The 19,216-nt window shown below is 38.4% G+C and overlaps 1 protein-coding gene across 1 annotated transcript in view; it reads right to left on the bottom strand.

Annotated features, from left to right (window-relative positions):
* Positions 1 to 18,965, bottom strand: part of GCC2 (GRIP and coiled-coil domain containing 2) — a 31,019-nt gene extending 12,054 nt beyond the window's left edge. Inside the window, exons 1-16 of the mRNA XM_010394285.4 lie at positions 18,849 to 18,965; positions 15,970 to 16,032; positions 15,227 to 15,311; positions 14,105 to 14,172; positions 12,863 to 12,967; positions 9,649 to 12,120; positions 8,910 to 8,979; positions 8,120 to 8,220; positions 7,941 to 8,039; positions 6,246 to 6,365; positions 4,761 to 4,925; positions 4,281 to 4,385; positions 3,549 to 3,711; positions 2,897 to 2,997; positions 2,690 to 2,767; positions 1,849 to 1,986 (exon numbers count right to left, since the gene is read on the bottom strand). Coding sequence (XP_010392587.3) covers positions 1,849 to 1,986; positions 2,690 to 2,767; positions 2,897 to 2,997; positions 3,549 to 3,711; positions 4,281 to 4,385; positions 4,761 to 4,925; positions 6,246 to 6,365; positions 7,941 to 8,039; positions 8,120 to 8,220; positions 8,910 to 8,979; positions 9,649 to 12,120; positions 12,863 to 12,967; positions 14,105 to 14,172; positions 15,227 to 15,311; positions 15,970 to 16,032; positions 18,849 to 18,950 — 4,035 coding nt within the window. The 5' untranslated portion in view covers positions 18,951 to 18,965. The remainder of the gene's footprint in view (positions 1 to 1,848; positions 1,987 to 2,689; positions 2,768 to 2,896; positions 2,998 to 3,548; positions 3,712 to 4,280; positions 4,386 to 4,760; positions 4,926 to 6,245; positions 6,366 to 7,940; positions 8,040 to 8,119; positions 8,221 to 8,909; positions 8,980 to 9,648; positions 12,121 to 12,862; positions 12,968 to 14,104; positions 14,173 to 15,226; positions 15,312 to 15,969; positions 16,033 to 18,848) is intronic.
* Between the last annotated feature and the right edge of the window lie 251 nt (positions 18,966 to 19,216).

Genomic DNA, 19,216 nt, shown 5'->3' with positions numbered 1-19,216 from the left:
ATTTTAACTGTGTATCATAACATGTGAAACTTGAGACATTGATTTTCAACATTCCAGTGTTCAAGAAATGAAAGAATACTTGAAAATTCAAAAACTGCATTCAACTGAGAGATTCACAAGCCAGGGTTTCTATCAACATCTTTAAATGAAGGCAAAGGTGACAGAAAATACAAAAGGAGGTATAATTCTGTTTCTCTCCAGTATTACAAAGGTGACAAAAATTCTAATGTGCCATGAAGTTATGCATAATTCTGAGGAGTTAAGTCAGTCTTGCAGTGGTATTACACAGCACAAGATATAATATTGTAGTTGACTGTAAAGGTGTTTAGTGTGTCTTTTCTTCTAAATGCAGCTGTTACATGAGTTCCTGTGGACATACAGAAAATTGCCTCACATCGTAGAAGCTTCATCCTTGACTGCACACTATACAGCAAATATTATTCCATCCTTACAGTACTCATGTTGTACATTTCTCTAAAACAACCCAAAACACTGATGCAGGTTTTCTTTCTTGGGTCTTAGGACAAGCTCATGGATTCATTAGTCACTCCCATTTACAGGTAACTAAAATGCTCTCACTCCTAAGAGAAGGATTTTGGAAACTTTCCCTTCAGCTGAACTGGTGAGTGAAATTCTACAGAACTGACTCTGATTAGCCACTGCTCCAGATTTTCAGAGTCTATAAATTTGTGGTCATTTCTTTAAATGAATCCTTTGCTTTTCATCCTGTCATACTATGTGAGCTAGAATATTCCTAAGTCCTCAGGTACACAGCCTTAAATGTCAGCACGACTTTGTTCTCTACCATCTGCTTTGGTGTCCACCTTTCCTTTAGAGGGAGTTTTCCTTTGCTAATAACCTTGTAATAATATCTGTTTTCCAGATGTAGGGCATCTGAATAGGAAAGCTAATCTTCCAAGAGGTTCAAGCCATGCCAATATGGAAGATCTACAACCTTGCTGATATTACAGCATCACAGACCAAGCCACCACAGACAGGTATGGTAAGCACCCAGGTATGAAGAATATATTTGTAAAACCACGATCCACGTGTACCAGCACAACTAAGGCAAACCTCCTGAAGCAGCAACCACAAAGTTTGTCCATTTCAGTTCACCTTTTTAAAATGTAGAGGTTTTTTTGAGAGGCTGCATTCAGCTGTTACTTACCTGCAGGATGCACACCTACCATACAACAGTGGCCATAGAGTAGTGTAGTAATCACCATAAAGGTGGTTTGAACATAACAGTCCTACTATATTCTTAATCTGTTTGTCTCCAATGCAAACACTGCAGATTCCAGGACCATCAAACAGTGTTATATGAGCAAAAAAATCCCAGAAATAATAATAAACTTCAGCAATAGTGTCAGTTTTGCATGTAGTTCAGCTGCCAATTAAGAAGCTGCTCATATTTCAGCATATGAAAAGGTGCTTGCAAATATATTTCTCACAGCTTTTTTTCTTTAAAGTGGTATCTGTGTTAATTTGTTTTAAATGAAGCAAGTTCTATTCCTTTATTTTGTTTGTGCTCTTTTCTTTCAAGACTTTTCTTTTCCCTGAGTGTATACTTACTGATCATCTTAAATAAACCCCGGCTCCCCACTACCACAAGTTTTTCCCTACTGGAAACAGAAGTACGCAAATCCAGATGTGTCACCCCAAGTGATACACGTCAACCAGGACAGTCTGGCTTGTCCTTTATACCACCACTCAATTACGGGGGTAATTCTTAATTCTTGACAGACAAAAAGAGAAGAGTGAAACATCTGCAAAATATTTTTGAAGAAGCAGAGAGTGCAGTAAATCTCCCTTCGTAAGTCTCTAAGATTACTTCTTCCGCTGGAATACCTGGGCTGCTCTGCACTCTTCTTGCAGGGTTTCAATTTTTTGCTGGCAAGTACTCATCATACGCTGGTGCTGTTCTGAAGATGTTCGCAGTTGTTCCTGAACTTTATGCTTTTCTGATGTCAGTACAGCCACTTGAATCTGAAAAAGTCAGTTGAAAACTTCACTATTACAAAAACTTTTCTTCCTTCTCCAAGGGACCATGCCACCTAGGACTCTACTACAGTAATTCCTGCACAGAACTGGTAAATACCAAATTAAATCCAATAAAAATAGAATTTAAAAAAATAGACACAGGTTACCATGTATTCATTTTTAAAAAGTGATGATGTTTTAAAGAAAGAATTGAAGATAAAATTACAGTGCTGGTGTGGCACCATTTAAGAAAGCCAACCCCTCTCCCTTCCCTGCTTATTCCATTCCATTCCATTCCATTCCATTCCATTCCATTCCTATTCCTATTCCATTCCTATTCCTGTTCCATATACAGATGGACAACACTTAAGACTTTTGCGGACAATGTTGTGCTCTTCTGTTTTAAAACAGAGCAACTTCCATTTTTAAAGAATCATTTAAAAATATATTCCCATTACAAGCTTCAAACTCCACAGTCCTCTCCTCTGCTGGAAAGGGAAAGAGGAAAAAGACAGAGTAAATCCACTTAAAAAAAATCACTGGAAAAAATATTTGGGGAAAGCAGCAAACAGAAAAAACTCATTTAAGAAAAACAACCAGTAACCTAGAAGTAAAAATAGCACCTCTATTCTTCATGTGCCCAGTATAAATCACACCCTTAGTACTTAAATGAGAAAACTTGTACTAACAAAACAGTGAAGTTTCTTGCCTTATAGGCTTCCACTTGCTGTTGACTGGCTTCCAGTTCCCCTTTCAATGAGGCCTGCAACATTAGATGGTCATTTTCCTGCAAGATAAAATTACCTGGATATTAAAAAAAACCCCCAAACCTCAGCAACCTAAAAATTCACCTACCATCTGTTTTTTAAAATTTAGTTTAAAAATAGAATACACAGTCATTAGCATATGGACTTACAGCTTGTTTGGAATCAGCCAGTTCTTTTTTGGTTTTTACCAGGAGTTGTTTTATCTTGGCATTTCTTTCCTCATCCTGTTGCATAGTTGACTGAAGTGACTCTAATGCAGAAAACAACAATTATATGCAAAGGAAACCTCCCCACTTGTATTTCCTTAAAAACGCTGGAAAATATTTAAACAAATTCTAACAGATTCCTTAAGAGCTGCAAACAAGTAGCTTATAGTAACGTTAGCATCCTTTTTCAAAGTTATCCCAAAGATCTTCAAATAAGTGAAATGGTTTTAAGATTTACACTTGAGGATAGGAAGAAATGGAATTTTTAACCACATGGTAATCAATAAAGTTTTATGAGTGTGGTATATAAAACCCTTGTCAGTCACCAAAATTTAGAACTTATGAATAACTTAATCAGGTAAGAAACACAGTATGTCAGGCAGGCAAATTCGCTTTTAAGCGCTGAATTCTGGATTACGTGATACATAACCTAGTAAAGGTTCCTCTAAGACAAAAATTGCTTTCCTGATGCAACTGTTTAGTATTCCCTGCAAAGCTTACTCTCACTCGCTGACTTAAGAAGTTGCTTCTGAATTGTATTTTTTACCACTGCTAACTATACCATTGTGACTCTTGCTGTTTATAGTTTACTCACTTATTTCTTCCTGTAGGGTCTCTTGTTTCTGTTTCTGAATCCCTGTTTCTTGCTCAAGATCTTCTATTCTGCTGTCTTTATCAGTAATCTTCTGATTAAGTTCTTTTACTAGCCTTTCATAATCAGCTATTTCCATATCCATCAGTGTACTCTTTTGAGCATCCTGCAAGGTACACAAAATGAAGTTAGAGCTTACAATTTGTCTTGGCCGCTATGACTTTTGTAATTCTGTAAAAAACTATACTGCTCATCAGACAAAAATTTTGTCTCTATCCATATCCGCAAATACCACCCATCCATTTGGTTTCCATATCCTCAGTAAATAATCTGTTTTCAAACAAGAACCAAAAGCTTTGAAAAACCTGTTGCTAGTTTTATCAGTAGGTGTTTTGTATGTATTAGTTTCTGTCATCTTCAGTCCTTACAACCAAGGCAATTTCTTAACAGTGCACTATACACGTATTCCAGACATCTGAATTCTATTCCTATTTCTACTCATGAAAGGCCACATAACCCAAGCTAAACAAACAAACAAAAAATAAAACCAAAACCAACCCTAAAAGAACATTTCAGCTCTCCAAGCACACAAGCAGGGGTAAAAGCCCTCACATTTTCCCTTCTGCAACCCTCCAGCTTTAAAATCCTCAGACCAGAAAGGAAGGCACTCTACACAGCCAGATGGGCCAAAATCTTTGGTAGTCCATTAAGCACTAACATGGACAGCAACCCTACCTTTCTGGCCAGCTCTAGTTCTTGCATAGTTTTCTGCAGGTGCTTCTTTTCCTTCTGAAGTTGCATCTGAAGCTCCTCCATTTCTCGGAGAGCACCACTATGTTCCTGAAATTCAAATAGTTGTCAATTATGCAGTCCAATTTCAAAACAGATGTCAGCATCTTTTTATACTTAGACACACACACACTTGGGTTGTACAGATAGTTGACTTCTTTTTTAGGAAATCACTGTAAACAGGAGAAAAACCAACAATCCTACAAAGTGGTTTTCACATTCTGTAACTACCCCCAACCTACTTGAATTGACAGCCTTGCAAAGTTCTTTCAATGAACAGACCAAGTTTTCAAAAAGGACAGTCAAGTAACAAGGAGAGAAAGCACAGAACCTGATCTATGAAAACACAGTTTACAAAGGTCTAACAGAAATCACATCCAGTGAAAGCAATGCTTCAACCCATTCACCATCTCTACAAAGTATTACCTTTGTTTTCTGTTCTTTTAGAAGCTTTTCAGCTTCTAGTTCTTTGTCAACCTTTGCCTTGGCTCTTTGTATTTCCAGTATCTGAGTTTCCAGCAGCTTAGTATTATTTTGCAGTGTTTCAACACGAGCCAGGAGGTCTTCATTCGCAGAGTGTAACTGATCATGCTGAAATTAGCACAGTGGAATGATAAAAAACATAAGCTGAATTCATGTGCAATGTTAACAGATAAAATATTTTCTATATTTAAAAAAATTCCCAACATTGATTTCTATCCAAATCCCTAACAAACACCACTCCTACAGATGAGTCTTTTCTAGCTTAATTCTTTTAAATCAGATTAATAAACAGGTGAAATTAAAGCCATTAGCACATTTTGGTTATTTTGTTCAGTTAATTTGCCCAGCTTTCTGTAAAATGGCAAGAATTAAAAGAAATCTGAAAAAAAATCCTCAAAACTTATGCTTTCTGCAAGAATCACCTTCCCCTTGCAACAATACAATACTTCAATACTTATTGCCACACTTCAAATACAGGTGCTGTATTTATAAACAAATGATCATAGTATTAACTCCTAAAAAAGGCTGAACTGCAAGCTTTGACTGAACCACCAAGTCTTCCACCAGCACATAGTAAGAACTCTACTGCATCTGGAATACTTCTGCAGTGACTGTAACAGATTAAATTTTGACATTTTCAGTGATGTATCTTAGTCTTTATTTTGCCTATTAAGAATGCAGTATAAATGAAAGATGTCAATTACCTAACCAGTGTTTTATTTACAAATTCTTTATAACAAACTTGAAAAATGCAATGCCTGCATAATCAGCAGAATATATACCATTATTTCTTATTTCTTCCTATGATATTCACTACTGGCTTGTGTTTGTAAGGAAACAGTGGCCTAGGTGGATCTTTGGTGCGTGGGGCCCAGGAGTTTAAATCCTAAATACCAAACTCATTGCAGCTAGCTTTGCAAAAATGTGTCTTACAGCTCCTTAATTACCATCTCAGATCCCTCTGAATGCCACTACAGTACTCTACAATGCATCTTAAACTCTCATCCTTGTGAAAAATGCAAACTCCGTAATTCATTTAGTATATTTAAACACTCCGTTGGTTAAACAAAAAGTTAAAAAAACCCAAATGCACATTTTGTTTGCAAGTTTGATACTTGCAGCAGAGCCGTAGGTCCAAAATCAAGTCAGAGATGATCTGCTCTTTTCTGTGAGTTGACCTGGGATAAACTAAACTCCTTCTATTGACAAAGCCAGACATTCTAGATATATTTATCCTTCTCACAGCCCAGGTAAGATATCAGATGTTGAAAAGGAACAAACAAACCACTCTGAATTTCAAGTCACTATTCAAAATACACTTAGGTTATGAAACTAGAGTAACAATTACACAATTAAAACTTGCACCCAACAGGCAGAATTAATTTTCATGGTACTTATCAATAGATGAGACCCACATACAGAACTGACCTGCTCGGATGACATCTGTAGCTGTCTTGTGAGGTCATCTACCTGATGTTCAAGATTATTTGCTCTGCCTTTTTCAGAATCCAGCTGTTCTCCTTGCTTGTCGTATTCCATCAAAAGATTCTTAACACATACAAACACAAAGGCATAATTTTTTGCAAGATGTATTGCATAAGCACATTCTACACCTCTGAGGTGTGCTTACCTAATATTTCAGTATAGGAGTTGTCTTACTGCACATCAGAAATACCAGAATGAAATTAAAGCTACGATTCCACTACAGGCTCTGGGAGAAACCCCTTCCAGTTCATGAAATTCTAGAATAATTCAGGTTGGAAGACAGCTCAGTAGGTGTCATCCTACTGCTTAAAGTAGGGTCAGCAGTGAGATGAGCCCAGGTTACTCAGAGTTTTGTCCAATCAGGTCTTTCCAAGGACCTGTCTCCAAGGGTGGAGATGGCTACTCCACTGGACAACCTATTCCAAAGCTCAACCATTCTCATAGCATTAAAATCCAGGTATCCAGTTGGAACCTCTCATTTCAACTGAGGACTACTCTCTTACCTTGCACCCCCATTAACAACCTGGCTCTATTCCCATCATAATGTCTTTGTAGGTACTGGAAGACTCGTATTAGGTTCCTTTGAAGTCTTCTCCAGGCTGAGCAACTTCTCATCGCTTATTCCAGTCTCTTGACCAACCCAGCCATCCCTCCACTGAAATCGCTTCAAGTTATCAATGTCTTTCTTGTATTCGGGGGTAGAAGGAAGGACAAGACTGGATGCAATACTCTCAATGATGCCACAGAATCATTTAGATGGGAAATGACCTTTAAGATGACTGAGTCCAACAGTAAACCCAGCACTGCCAAATCCACCACTAACCCACGTGCTTAAGTGCTGTGTTTACTTTATATACATGTATATAAAGTGCTTGCTGTGTTTACTTATTATACTTTAAATACCACCAGGGATGGTGACTCCGTTGTTCCCCTGTTATAACGCCTGAGCACCCTTCTTGTGAAGAAGTTGTTCCTAACATCCAATCTAAACCTTCCCTGGTGGAACTTAAGGCCATTTCCCTCTGTCCTATCACTTGTTGCTTGGGAGAAAAGACTGATCCCCACCTGGCTACATCCTCCTTTTGGGTGGTTGTAAGAGAGCAATAGAGCCTCCCCCAGTGCCTGCGTTTCTCCAGACTACACAACCCAAGTTCCCTCAGCCTCTCCTCATAAGTCTTATGGGGAACAGCTTTCTCTTTGGGAAGCAATGCTGACTTGTCACCTGCTTCTGCCTTCATGTGCCCAAAGGTGTACTCCAAAAAGACTTGCTCCCAAGGAATTCCAAGTTTGTCTTCATCATTTAAGGATTTTCAAATGGACCTTCAACTTTGAAGAATTCACAGGGATTTATGTTTTGCCTCAGCAACACATTGCTTGGTATGTATGATGCTAGATTCAAAAGGTTTAAAAATAACATTCCAGTAGAAAGGAAGTGCCTCATTTTCTTCTGACAGCAGCTGCACGGTTCCATTAAGAGAACCTTACATTTCTGGATTCTGGTATTCAACTGCACTGACACAAATTTTTTTGCCAAATATAGTTGTGCAAGTAAATAGCAATGTATATCCAGGCTAGGCTTCAAACCTGAAGTATTTTCTGACAGTTTACTGTCTTTTGTGAATGCAGCACTACACCTACCTTATAGCTTTCGGCTCCTTGAATTACATCTTTCACTGATGCAGACAACTGATCTTTTTCTGATCGAACCAACTCCAACTCTTCCTTCAGAGTCTGCATCTTAATAAAAAGAAGTGTGTGTCATTAAAACAAAACCCCTCATGCAGAATCTTCTTCATATTGGGAAGTAGTCAGGGTACCTCTTTTCGGCTGGCATCTAATTCTTTCTTTGCTTTCACAGCAACCACTTTAATTTTATTTAGCTTCTCTCCTTTTTCAGCAGATTCTTTTTCGAGCATCCCTAAAATAAATACATAAGAAAATTAAAAATTACATCTTTCCATTTCTTCCCAAGAAGTGAAATGAAATGAAATTCAATTAGAACACAAACATCCGCATGATTTTAAAACCAAACAAAATATAAAGCAGGGGGGGATGTTCAAGTGTTTAATTCAGTTAAGCATTTAATTTGAAGCTAAAACATCTAGACACACAGAGAGCTTAGGGGCAATCCTTCCCTGGACAATCTTTCCCTGTTTCAGAAGCTTCCATCACAGTTAAGAGCCATATTCCTGTCTACTTCTACATAAATTTAACAACTCAGAAGCATTTTCCTGCTAATTGTGTTGGGATAACTGCAATAAAGCAACAGTAGTTTTGGCAGTGTTGCTTCCCTTTCCTTCTGGTAGCCTCAAGGATTCTTACTGACAAGTTACCCACATTTAAAAAATAAATATTAAATCCACTACACTGTTTATCGACAGATGTACAGAGGAAGAAAAAGCCTTAAAAAGTATCAAATCATATTCAACTTAAAATTGCTAACATTTAAAATTCCCAATGGAAGAAATATTGCAGGAAGCTGCATTAATACCTACTTCCCCATCTTCCTCGACTTGTGGAAATACAGGACAATTATGCAAAGAAAGAAAAAGTAACAATCCAAAGAAGCCAAACCATTTATATAAAAAAAAAAAGTGAGAAAGATACCAATTTTTTCTTGAAGCTCTGCTACTGAAGACTGTTGATCAGTTTTCTCAGTCATTGTCTCCATTACATTCTGTATTATAAAAATAGATATAAGAAGCATTACAAAAATTTCTTTGTGGTACCTGTATTTTCCCTAAAAAGCCACCAGAAGTTTTAGCTACAGCTAAAACTGTCTACGTTCTTACTACCAAGAAAGCCTTTATGAGCAACTTCGTATCAGCTTGGTGAAAGTAGTTATGTTGAAAGCAGAACACTCCAATCTTTTAAGAGCTGCTTTCCATCCTGTCAAAGCACAAAAAAAGGGGAGACACCCTCATTCTGGAGCTGTCAGCTTTACATAACCAGCAATTCCCAAGACCTGAAGTTAATGCAGATCAAGCAGTTTTGTTTGAGATGGAACCACAGAAAGTTAGAGGTGAAAGATTATGAGGTCAGTTAGTCCATCTAGTCAATTGATTGCTTTGAGGGATATTGATAGGAAGAGAGGTTCAACTACAAACAACTTTTGTCAAAAAAGCTTTATGATTGGTTTTGTTCCATTTTTTTTTCCTGGGGGAAAGAAGGGAATTTTGAGGTGCTAGAAAACTCAGAAACACGTGCTTTCTAGAAGGGAAACTCACTTTCAGGCCAAGGGAAAAAAAAAAGAAAAAAAAAGAAGAGAGAATTGAAAGTATTTTTTGAACCTTAATTCTGAAGACTTTAGAGGTTTAGTCTTTATACTTCAATAACAAAATATAACCTTTAGAGAACTCAGTTCGTCTTTCACATTTCTAAGCTCAGTTTCCTTTTGTTCCAGAATGAAATTTAAGTCGTCTTGTTTTTCAGATCCTTTTTGCTGTTCTTGTATTTGATTTTCATAAAGAGCAAGTTTTTGACTGATCTCTTCAATATTAGCTAAAAGATCTTGATTTTCAATCCTTGTTTTTTCACTGACATTCCTCAGCTCCTGGATATCATGTTGAAGCGCCTCTTTTTCAGACAACACTCCTTCCAGTTCTTCTCTCAAGAGATTCTTTTCTTTTTCAAAATCCTTAATCAGGGATCTATGTTCTCTATGTTGAGCTGCATTTTCTTCCTCTAATCTCTCAACTTCCTGCTGCAAATGAACTACTTCCTCCTCCTTTTGTAGAGCAAGGCACTGCTCTTCTTTAATTTTTGACAAGCATTCATTTGCAATTTTTATCAAGTTAAGAGAATCATATTCTTCATTAGAATCTGAAATGCTGAACCCCACTTGCTCAAGTAGGTGGTACAGCTGAGTTCTTACATGGGATGTGTGCACTTGTTCATTTTCAAGTAATGTTGCTATATGGTCTTTTTCTGCAGTCATCATTTGTAGTTTCTTTTCTAAGTTTTCAGACAGCTCTTTCAATACTAAACAACCATCTTTTTCAGATGTAGTCTTTCCCAGCTCTTCACTTAATTCACCTTTTTCCTGAATGAGTTTCTTGTTTTCCTCACGAAGAGTGTATACTTCAGATGAAAGCTGCTCTTTATCACGCACAAGACATTCAATCTGTTTTTCTAGTTGCTCTAGCATTTGAGCATTTTCACCCTTTGAAGTTAAAACTTCATTCAGTTTCTCTGTTAATTCCTCTACCTTTTCCTTCAGGTCATTATTGTATTGGTTAGCAACATCTACTTCTTGCTGAAGTTCCTGAATTTTAACTTGTTCTTGCTTGCACCTTTCCTGAAGGGTTTCTCTCTCTTCACCCAAGCATTTCACATCATTTAAAATATCCCTGTTTTGATCAGTAAGAGCAATGATCTTCTCTTCCAGTTCTCTTACAGTAATCTCTTTTTGGTCAATGGAGCTTGTCATTGCGTTATTGTCCTCCTCAAGACTAACAATTTTAGATTTAAGTTCTTCTATCTCTAACTGATTAGATGACAATTTTTCTACTTCCTCCTGTAGGCGATTTACAGTTTCAAGAAGAACATCCTTTTCATTGAAAGCAGCCCGGAGTTTCTGTTGCAGTTGACTGACATCAGAAGCTTGCTGTTGTTTCATTGATTCAAACTCCTGGCTGATCTTTCCAGCAGATTCACCTAGCTCAGCCTGTAGAGTTTCCATTGTTTCTCTCAGGCTGTTGTAACTGGACACAGCTTCTTCTTTCTCCTGAGTTAGCTTTTCAAGTTGTTCTCTAAGTTCCTGCATTTCAAAAATTAATGCCATCTGTTCTTTTTCAGAACCAGATAACAAAGTTTCATTTAGTTCAGAAATTTCTCTCTTGTGTTGATCTCTCAGAGTCTGAATCTCTAATTTGTGCTCTTTTGCAGCAGTTTCATAGTGCTGTCCTGCTCCTTGAAGCTCCAGTTTTAGTTTTTCAATTACACAACAGCAATCTTCTTTAGTAAGCTGCAATTCATTTATCTTAAACTCCAAGTCTTCCCGCTCATGAAAGTACTCATCCTTCATACGATGGATTTCCTCTTCCAGTTTTATCTTGACATTGCTCATGTAAGTTAACTCATCTTTTAATATACTATGTTGAGACTGGAGTTCTTCTAAACTATGTTCCAGGTACCTAACCTTTTCTTCCATTCTTGCTTCTACACAAGGTTCTTCTTGTGTATCTGCAACATCTATCTTGTTTTCTAAATTTTTATTTAAGACTTCTCTCAGCTGCTCCAAGTCATATTCACACTGGTCAGTATGAGCATGCATTTCATCCTTGGCATTTTTCTCTGCCAAATTGTGCTGTAACTGATTTATTTGATTTTGCTTTTCTTTGTTTTCTTTAGATGATACTTCAATCCGATGCATCAATTCTGACACCTCTTCCTGATGGGCATTTTTTAATTTTTTAAGCTCTTCATTCAGATTTTTTATTTCATTATGGTAACACTGAGAGTTGCTTTTAATAGTTTCTTGCAGATTTGTCACTTCTTTGTTTTTGTCTTCATTCACAGTTTCCAACTGCTTGTTCAGACACAGAATTTGCTCCTCATAAGTAGATTTAATTCTTTGGACATCATCTTGTAATCTTTTAATTTCTTTTTGACTATCACTGTGACATTCAACCTGCTCCACCAGCTCAATTTGTTTCTTCACTTGTTCATCTAATTCCAACTTCAGCTTTTTTAAATCCTCATTGTGCTTGCATTGTGCATTTGCTAATTCACTCTTCAGAGCTTTTATTTCTTCCAGAGAGTCAATACTTGATTGTTCCAGTTGTTTTTGCAATTCTTCTGTTTTAGCCACTGCAGCCTAAACAAACAAGAACATTATTAAATACTGGTAATTTAGCACACAGAATTTCCAAGTGAACTGTTTACAAAAATGAATGAGAAAATGTTTTTTAAAAACTGTTATAGCTTTTAAATATCTAACTGTATTAAGACAAATTCAGAAGACACTGCACAGAGTACAAGAACATTTGCAAAATGAGAAAGGAAAACTAAATCCTAAATCATGTTTACCAGCATAATTTCACAAAACGGTCATGATAGACTTCAGCTTTAGCAACTATTCTGATAATGTATTAAATATCAGATTAGTTTTAGTACAACAAATTCAGGTATCTGGAATATAACAATGCCCATCAATTGCAAGCAATTCAGTCTTCACTTTATTATTAATTGAGATTATTGATATAATATAGGTGCCTTGGCTGACAGGCTCCTTCTTACGAATATCTAAAGGTAAATCTCGTATCTCCCATGGAAAGGCAGAGCTGATGGATTGAAGCCTACGTAGGCTTTGAATGTACACACTGAATTCTTCTCACAGCTGTGGATCTAGACAATGTATGTAAGAATTTTATATTTATTACTATGGACTAGGGGGTACAGAGAAATATGCTTTAATATATAAAGCCTTTAGATTTTTTTAAAAGATAGAACAAAGGTAAGTGAAGAAAAAGATTAAAATTAGATATACAACAAGTAAACCTGGAAAATAAATATAATTCTGAAATATTTCAGTAATGTTCTGTGGCTCATTTCAGTACCTCTGCTTCTTGCTTTATTTGAATATTTTCTTTTTTCAGAGCTATGCACTGCTGCTGACTTTCAGCTTTTTCCAGAAGCACAGCATCCAGCCTTTCTGTGAGAGCCTAATATTAAATGAGAAAGATCATTGAAAGAAGGGTTTCTTAACAATGGAAACAATGATTTCTGCAAAATGTAGGAACTCACATACTGATTATGACCCTTTTTGTCAAATAAACACATCAGTCTGGTTTTAAAAACTGCTTTCAGCCCAAATAAAACTGATATGAAATAAGTAGACTAAAACAATGACTTTGGGTTCTTTTAAAAACTGTACTTGTGATCAGCTAATTTTTATTATCAGGTGGTGGTGGTGAAGTTCCCTTTCTGTAGAAAAGAAATCTCTACCCAAATTATTCAAAACAATTCTACAGTTGAGAAATTCCTCGTCACTACCAATTTTCACTTTCGTATGCTATGACCCTTACCCTGAGAAAGACAGATCCCAAAAATACTTCTTGTGACATGCAACTTGAATTATGTGTTTTTAATCTCATCAAATGACTGTCAGAACTTTTGTAAATAGCTGAAGTCTTTCTGCAATGGTCACTCCAAAATAAACAAAAACTGGTCTAACCAGCCACACAAGGAAAAGTCTTGGTGGGGACATTCATAGAGTCATAGAATAGTTTGGGTGGGCAGGGACCTTTAAAGGCCATCTAGTCCAACTGCCCTGTAGCAAGCAGGGACATCTTCAACTCCATCAGGTTGCCGACAGCCCTATTCAACCTGATCTTGAATATTTCCAGGGGTGGGGAATCTACCACCTCTCTGAGCAACCTTTTCCAATATTTCACCACCCTCTGTGTAAAAAAACATCTTCCTTACATCTAATCTAAATTGACCAGCTTTTTGTTTAAAACCATTACCCCTTGTTTTATCACAACAGGTCCTGCTGAAAAGTTTGTCCACATCTTACAAGCCCCCTTCAAGCACTGAAGTGCTGTGATAAGTTCTGCCTGGAAAGTATACTACTCTGTACTATTCCTCACAGAATCAATAGTGTTTGCTGGCAAGTGGAGTAAGGACATGAGGGGAGAAGGAATAAAAAAGGTTTTAGGAAGTGTCTTGGATTCCTGCAGATTGATTCCATTCAATTTGAATAACAGTTTTCAAGGTATTTACTATTTACCAAATTATTTCTGTGGATGTATGTAAGCTAACTTTATGTAATACAGTAGAAACCCATTACGTATTCCTACCTGAATAATATCATCAGCTCCTGCAGTAGCTGCTTTAGATCTGAGTTCTTCAATTTCTTTCTCCAGTTCTTAAAATGTAAAGAAATTTCACAGTATGAATTGATGCTGCATCACAGTAGCAAATTTCTAGTAAATCCAGTGCCTGACAACACTTTTGTTCAAATCAGAGATGTCTTTTACTTCATCAGTTTTTGTTTGTTACTGAGTGATAGACAGGACTAACAGAAAGAGACCAAATATTCAGTACTACTTCTCCAGTCCTGACACTGAGCATGGTTCCCTGAGGAAGCAAAACCTCCTTCTTTGGATAGAGGGACAACAGATAGAAATTCTTTTGATGATCATCTTACCTTCTATTTCATGGTCAATTTAAATCAGAGGAAAGATACTCAGTTTCTACTGGTTCTCTAAAAATAAGCAGCAAGCAGAAGAACAAGATCTTATGAATAACCACACTGAGGAAAAGCCTGGTATAGCCCATCCCTATATCCTTATTGTTTCACTGGGCAGCTCCCAGCAGTCAGCATAATTGTCATTTCAAACAAGGGGAAGTGACCCCAGTCCAAGCAGTGGGCCATTGGAGGAAAAGGGACAGCAGAGAGAAGGACAGCATGTGAGAGCACAGATTTACACATACTTTTTGTTGTTAAGCACAAAATTTTGTTTGATATATTTTACAATTTCTTGTTAAAGCAACAAATGTTCAAATATAAAGTAGCAAACTATCTTAAAGAAGCCATTGTACTCTACAACAGTACTATTCATGAAAAAAAAAATCAGACATTCTTCCTCCCATCTGCTGCCTGAAAAGCAACCTGCACGGGGAACAGACAATGACAAATCCCACTAAAACTTTTACACAAGCTACACTGTTCCATCATGCCATACTGTCAGACCAAAATTAATGTAATACCTGGCAAAAGCAATACTTCTTTTCCTCTCTTTCTTAATCAAATTACTTCAGCCCTTATCCTCCCACCATAAACAGCAAAATTGAACAAAAATAAAATCTAGGATTTTTCCCTAGAATTTAGATCTATTTATCAAAACCACACAGTGATATTTGAAAAGGTCAGGTAGTGTCAAGCATTCAGCCAGAAATTGTTCTTTCCAGAAAGATACCTGCACATCTTGACTTCACTTTCTGTATTAGCATCATTTGCTTCTTTGCAAATTTGATGAGGTCTTCTTTGGGCAATGTGTCCAGCTGCAAAAAAAAGTATGTATCAGAGAAACTGGTTTCCTTTAACCCGGAGAGAAATAGAGACAAGGCATTTTAGCATCTCACTTCCAAGAAGCTGAATTTTAGGACAAGAAACTCTTACCACACATTTGCAAGAAGAACAACATTTCAAAGAAGAATAACAGTACAAGTTACTGCTATTTTGTTATCCAATTCTGTTATTTCAAGTACAGTAACAGAAACTACTCCTAATTCTGTACTTTTCTGAAACAACTCTGGAGCAGACAATTGGGCAGCATCAGTTAGGAAAATTCATTTGGCAAGGATGGCAATTCAATAATACAATTTGAACAACATTTTGAAAATAGCATGTTGACCTAACATTGTCACTGTTTAAATTTACTTCCAACATATGCAAAGATGTCTGTGTCCATTATGAAACATGCTGCCAAAACTGCATGCTATTAATTTATCAAATATAACAGGAAGTGAACATACCAAAAAGATTTTTTTCCTCATGGTTTCCAAAACACTTTATCTTAATGTTTATAAGTTAATTTTTCCTGTCTAGAAGAAATGTTAAAAATATCTTTGTCTTCCTATTAGTCATGGCTCGCAGGCTAAGCTGTAACCCTTGCAGCTACTGGTATCCAAATAAATTAGGTTTGTGAGGACTGATTACCTTTGATTTGCCTGGTCCTGGTGTGCCAGAAGACGCCACCATCTCCTGCCCAGCATCTTGAACCTAGCACAAGATAAAGTACAATTTGCAGTAACTAACTTTTCAGTGTAAGACTACCAAAGGAACTAATTGAAAGTCTTCAAACACTGAGACTAACTGAATATAGCAAGAGAACGAGAAAAAAATTAAAATAAAATTTTAAAACAACAAATATTTGTAGGATTAGTCAGAAGCATAATGGAAAAACATCTACTGTGATTATTAGAACAGCAGAATAGAAAGCTCCCAATGTCCAAACCAGTATGATCTTATGATTCCATTACTGAATTGACATCTAGAACTGATACAGTATTGCAAATTAATTTTATTTACAAGCCGTTTCAAAAGCATGACTCACTATCTTGTTCTTAAAAGAACCATTTAAAAAAAAAGACAACAAAAAAAAAAACTTGTAGAGGAGTTGCAGTTAAATCAAACCTTGGGAACTTCTGAACCACATAAACTCCTAATCTTTTTTTGTTTCCTTCTTAAACACACCGGTTTATCACTACAATTGTTAGCATATCAAATATATTCCAAAAGACTCAGCAAAGTCAGGGCTCATTTGAACAAATTATAAACCCACTCTTCTTTCTTTTTTCCTTACACATACTAGTTCCCACTAAGATTGCTGGCCTGACAAACATATCTGAAAAGGCTCTGCAAATTCTGGGTTCCCTATTCCTCACATACACATAAAATGCGTTCGACTGTAAACTTCCACAGATCTAATCTGGGAGACTGTTACTTTACAGTGGTTTATATGGGATATGCTTATGTATCATCAGGAACACAAAGAAACATATACAGCCAGAATGCTGTGAAGGAAAAGGGAACAGACACTTCCAATATATTAGGAATAGCATTTCCAAGCCTCAACCTTTACCCTGCTTTTTCCTTCATACTATCATATGTGCATAGGTATAAAAGTGGAGACGTGTATATAGAAATCTTTGTACTTTTATATATCTAGATGTTTGTGTGTGTGTGTGTATGTATGTATACACACATACCTTCACTTTTATTTTGCTACTCTCTTCATTCTGCCAAAGAAATCAAAACCCTTATGGTAGAAACTCAGGAAGAACCAAACTAGATCTAAACACTAAGAGAATGGACAATCACTAAGAATTCAGAGAGAACAGGTGATACAGATAAGAAAAAGCATCACCTTTAGAAACATGAGGTCAAGTACAGACAAAGGACAAAGGCAGTTATAGTTATCTATGTGTTTGGGGTTTTTTTTAAGATGGCAAAAGCAAACTTATTAGAAAATAATGTGCTGGTACATCATTAGGAAAAAAAAGCTATAAAGTTTCAGATTTTCTTAGCATGTAAAACTTTGTCAACATTTACACTCCTAATATTTTAGCACTTGGACAGCATAATGAATTACAACAAACTGCATGTACTGTTCAGAAAATGACAGCTCACCACTCTTCATACTACAGTAAGATCAGATGAATTTTCTTCTCACAATACTTTTAACTCTTTTAAGCTAATCACAGAGAGGCAGAACCACATACCGTGTGAAACAATGCATCCAGTTTTGCTGTTCTGGTAACAGAAACCAGAAGCAGCTCATGTAGAGGGCTTCACCCACTTGAGTTAGAAGAAAAATGAGGAAGATGAGCTACCAAAACACCCTGAATTTTTATTGGTTAGGTGCATCCAAGCTGCGAGCCTGCAGCTACTAAGTATGCTTTTAAGCCCAACGCAATCCTGCATGGTTTCTAGTCCACCATTCTGAAATCAGGATGCTTCCATAGTATACCGATATACGTATATATATATACACACACAATCTTTTTTTTTTGGTTTTGTTTCAAGCCTACTTTAGCCCCTACACTAAGGGGTTTCCATAACACACTTCGAGATGACCTATGTATTTTAACTGCTATCTATCCCTTACTTTTGCAGTAGCCTAACATACTCTTAGAAAGCCTAACCAATGCATAAATGCAATAACAGCAGCCTTTGCTGTGAACTGTGGCAGTAATGGCCATCACGAACAGCAATTTTCTGAGCAGTGTGCAACTATTAGACATCACCAACTCTAAGTGTACCAAGTCCCATCCAAACGCATTTTGAATCGTGATCGCTTCAACAACCAGTGGCACTGAACCGCTATTAGAATGTGTCACGTGAGCAGCACAGACACTACCAGGAGAGTTAATTTAATGTGTGAACTTAAAACTCTTCAATGTTGCCTTTGGATTTGCCTTGGTGTTTATGAAAGCTACACTAGATACAGACACTTCAGTGGGTTTATTTGCTTGTGTTGGTAGGTGTTTCACAGTTGACGTACTGCTAACACATCGGGTCACCTCGGTGGAAAAGGAGCCCTTGTTCGCCCGCGGGTGCTTCCACACAGTAACCACTCGACGCCCCCGCCGTGTGTCACCCGGGTGTCGCTCCCATCGAGTCAGCAGCGCCTGCTCTCCCCAGCCCGAGCCAGCAGGGCAACGTCCCCACCTTCTAAGCAGGCGGGGCACTAAGCAACCTCTCTTGTAGCCCTCACCGGCGCTCGCATTTCCGCGGGGCAGAGGCAGCGGCAGGGCCTCCCTTCCCTTCCCACCCCGGCCCCCGGCCTCCCTTACAGCTGCCGTCCGCCAGGGCTGCGCCACCCGCTGCGAGGCGGCGGCGAAGGGCGCCCAGCGGCCCGCGGGCTTCTCCGCCCGGCACCGCGGGAAGGGAACCCGCGGCGTGTGAGGGGCTGGTCCGCACCTTCCCCGGTCCCCCATGCTGCATGCCAAGGTCACGCACCGCCCCTCCCCAGCTGCGGTGACCCCCAGAGCTCCGCGGCCCCTCTCCCCCCGCCGCGCCGCCCGCCGCGTTACCTCCATGGCGGGGCCGGTCGGCTGCAAGGGCGGGGAGATCGCGGCGCCACAGCCGCTGCCAGCGCCGCTACATCCTCCCCGACCCGCTTCCGCCTCCGTCATCCCGGCACGCCGGGCTCGGCCTGTCCGTCCCTGAGCACCGCCCCGGGGGCGGGCGGGGCTGTGCTGAGGGCCTGCTGCCTCGGCGCCAGGGTGTAGCTGGGCCGCGGTGTGGGTCCCAGGTGTCGCTGCCGAGCTTGTGTTTTCCGCCTTCTAAAAAGGGGAAAGGGTATGGCTGCAACACGGTTGCACCCTGTTATTCCCTGTTCCTGAAGGGCTCTTGCGGGCAACGCAGTGCCGTCAGCGCGGGTGTCTCACTGCCACCATAA

This window comes from Corvus cornix, chromosome 1 (assembly GCF_000738735.6).
Source record: "Corvus cornix cornix isolate S_Up_H32 chromosome 1, ASM73873v5, whole genome shotgun sequence".
NCBI lineage: Eukaryota > Metazoa > Chordata > Aves > Passeriformes > Corvidae > Corvus > Corvus cornix.
Note: the sequence above shows the minus strand (reverse complement) of the source record. Positions and strands in the feature narration are given on the sequence as shown.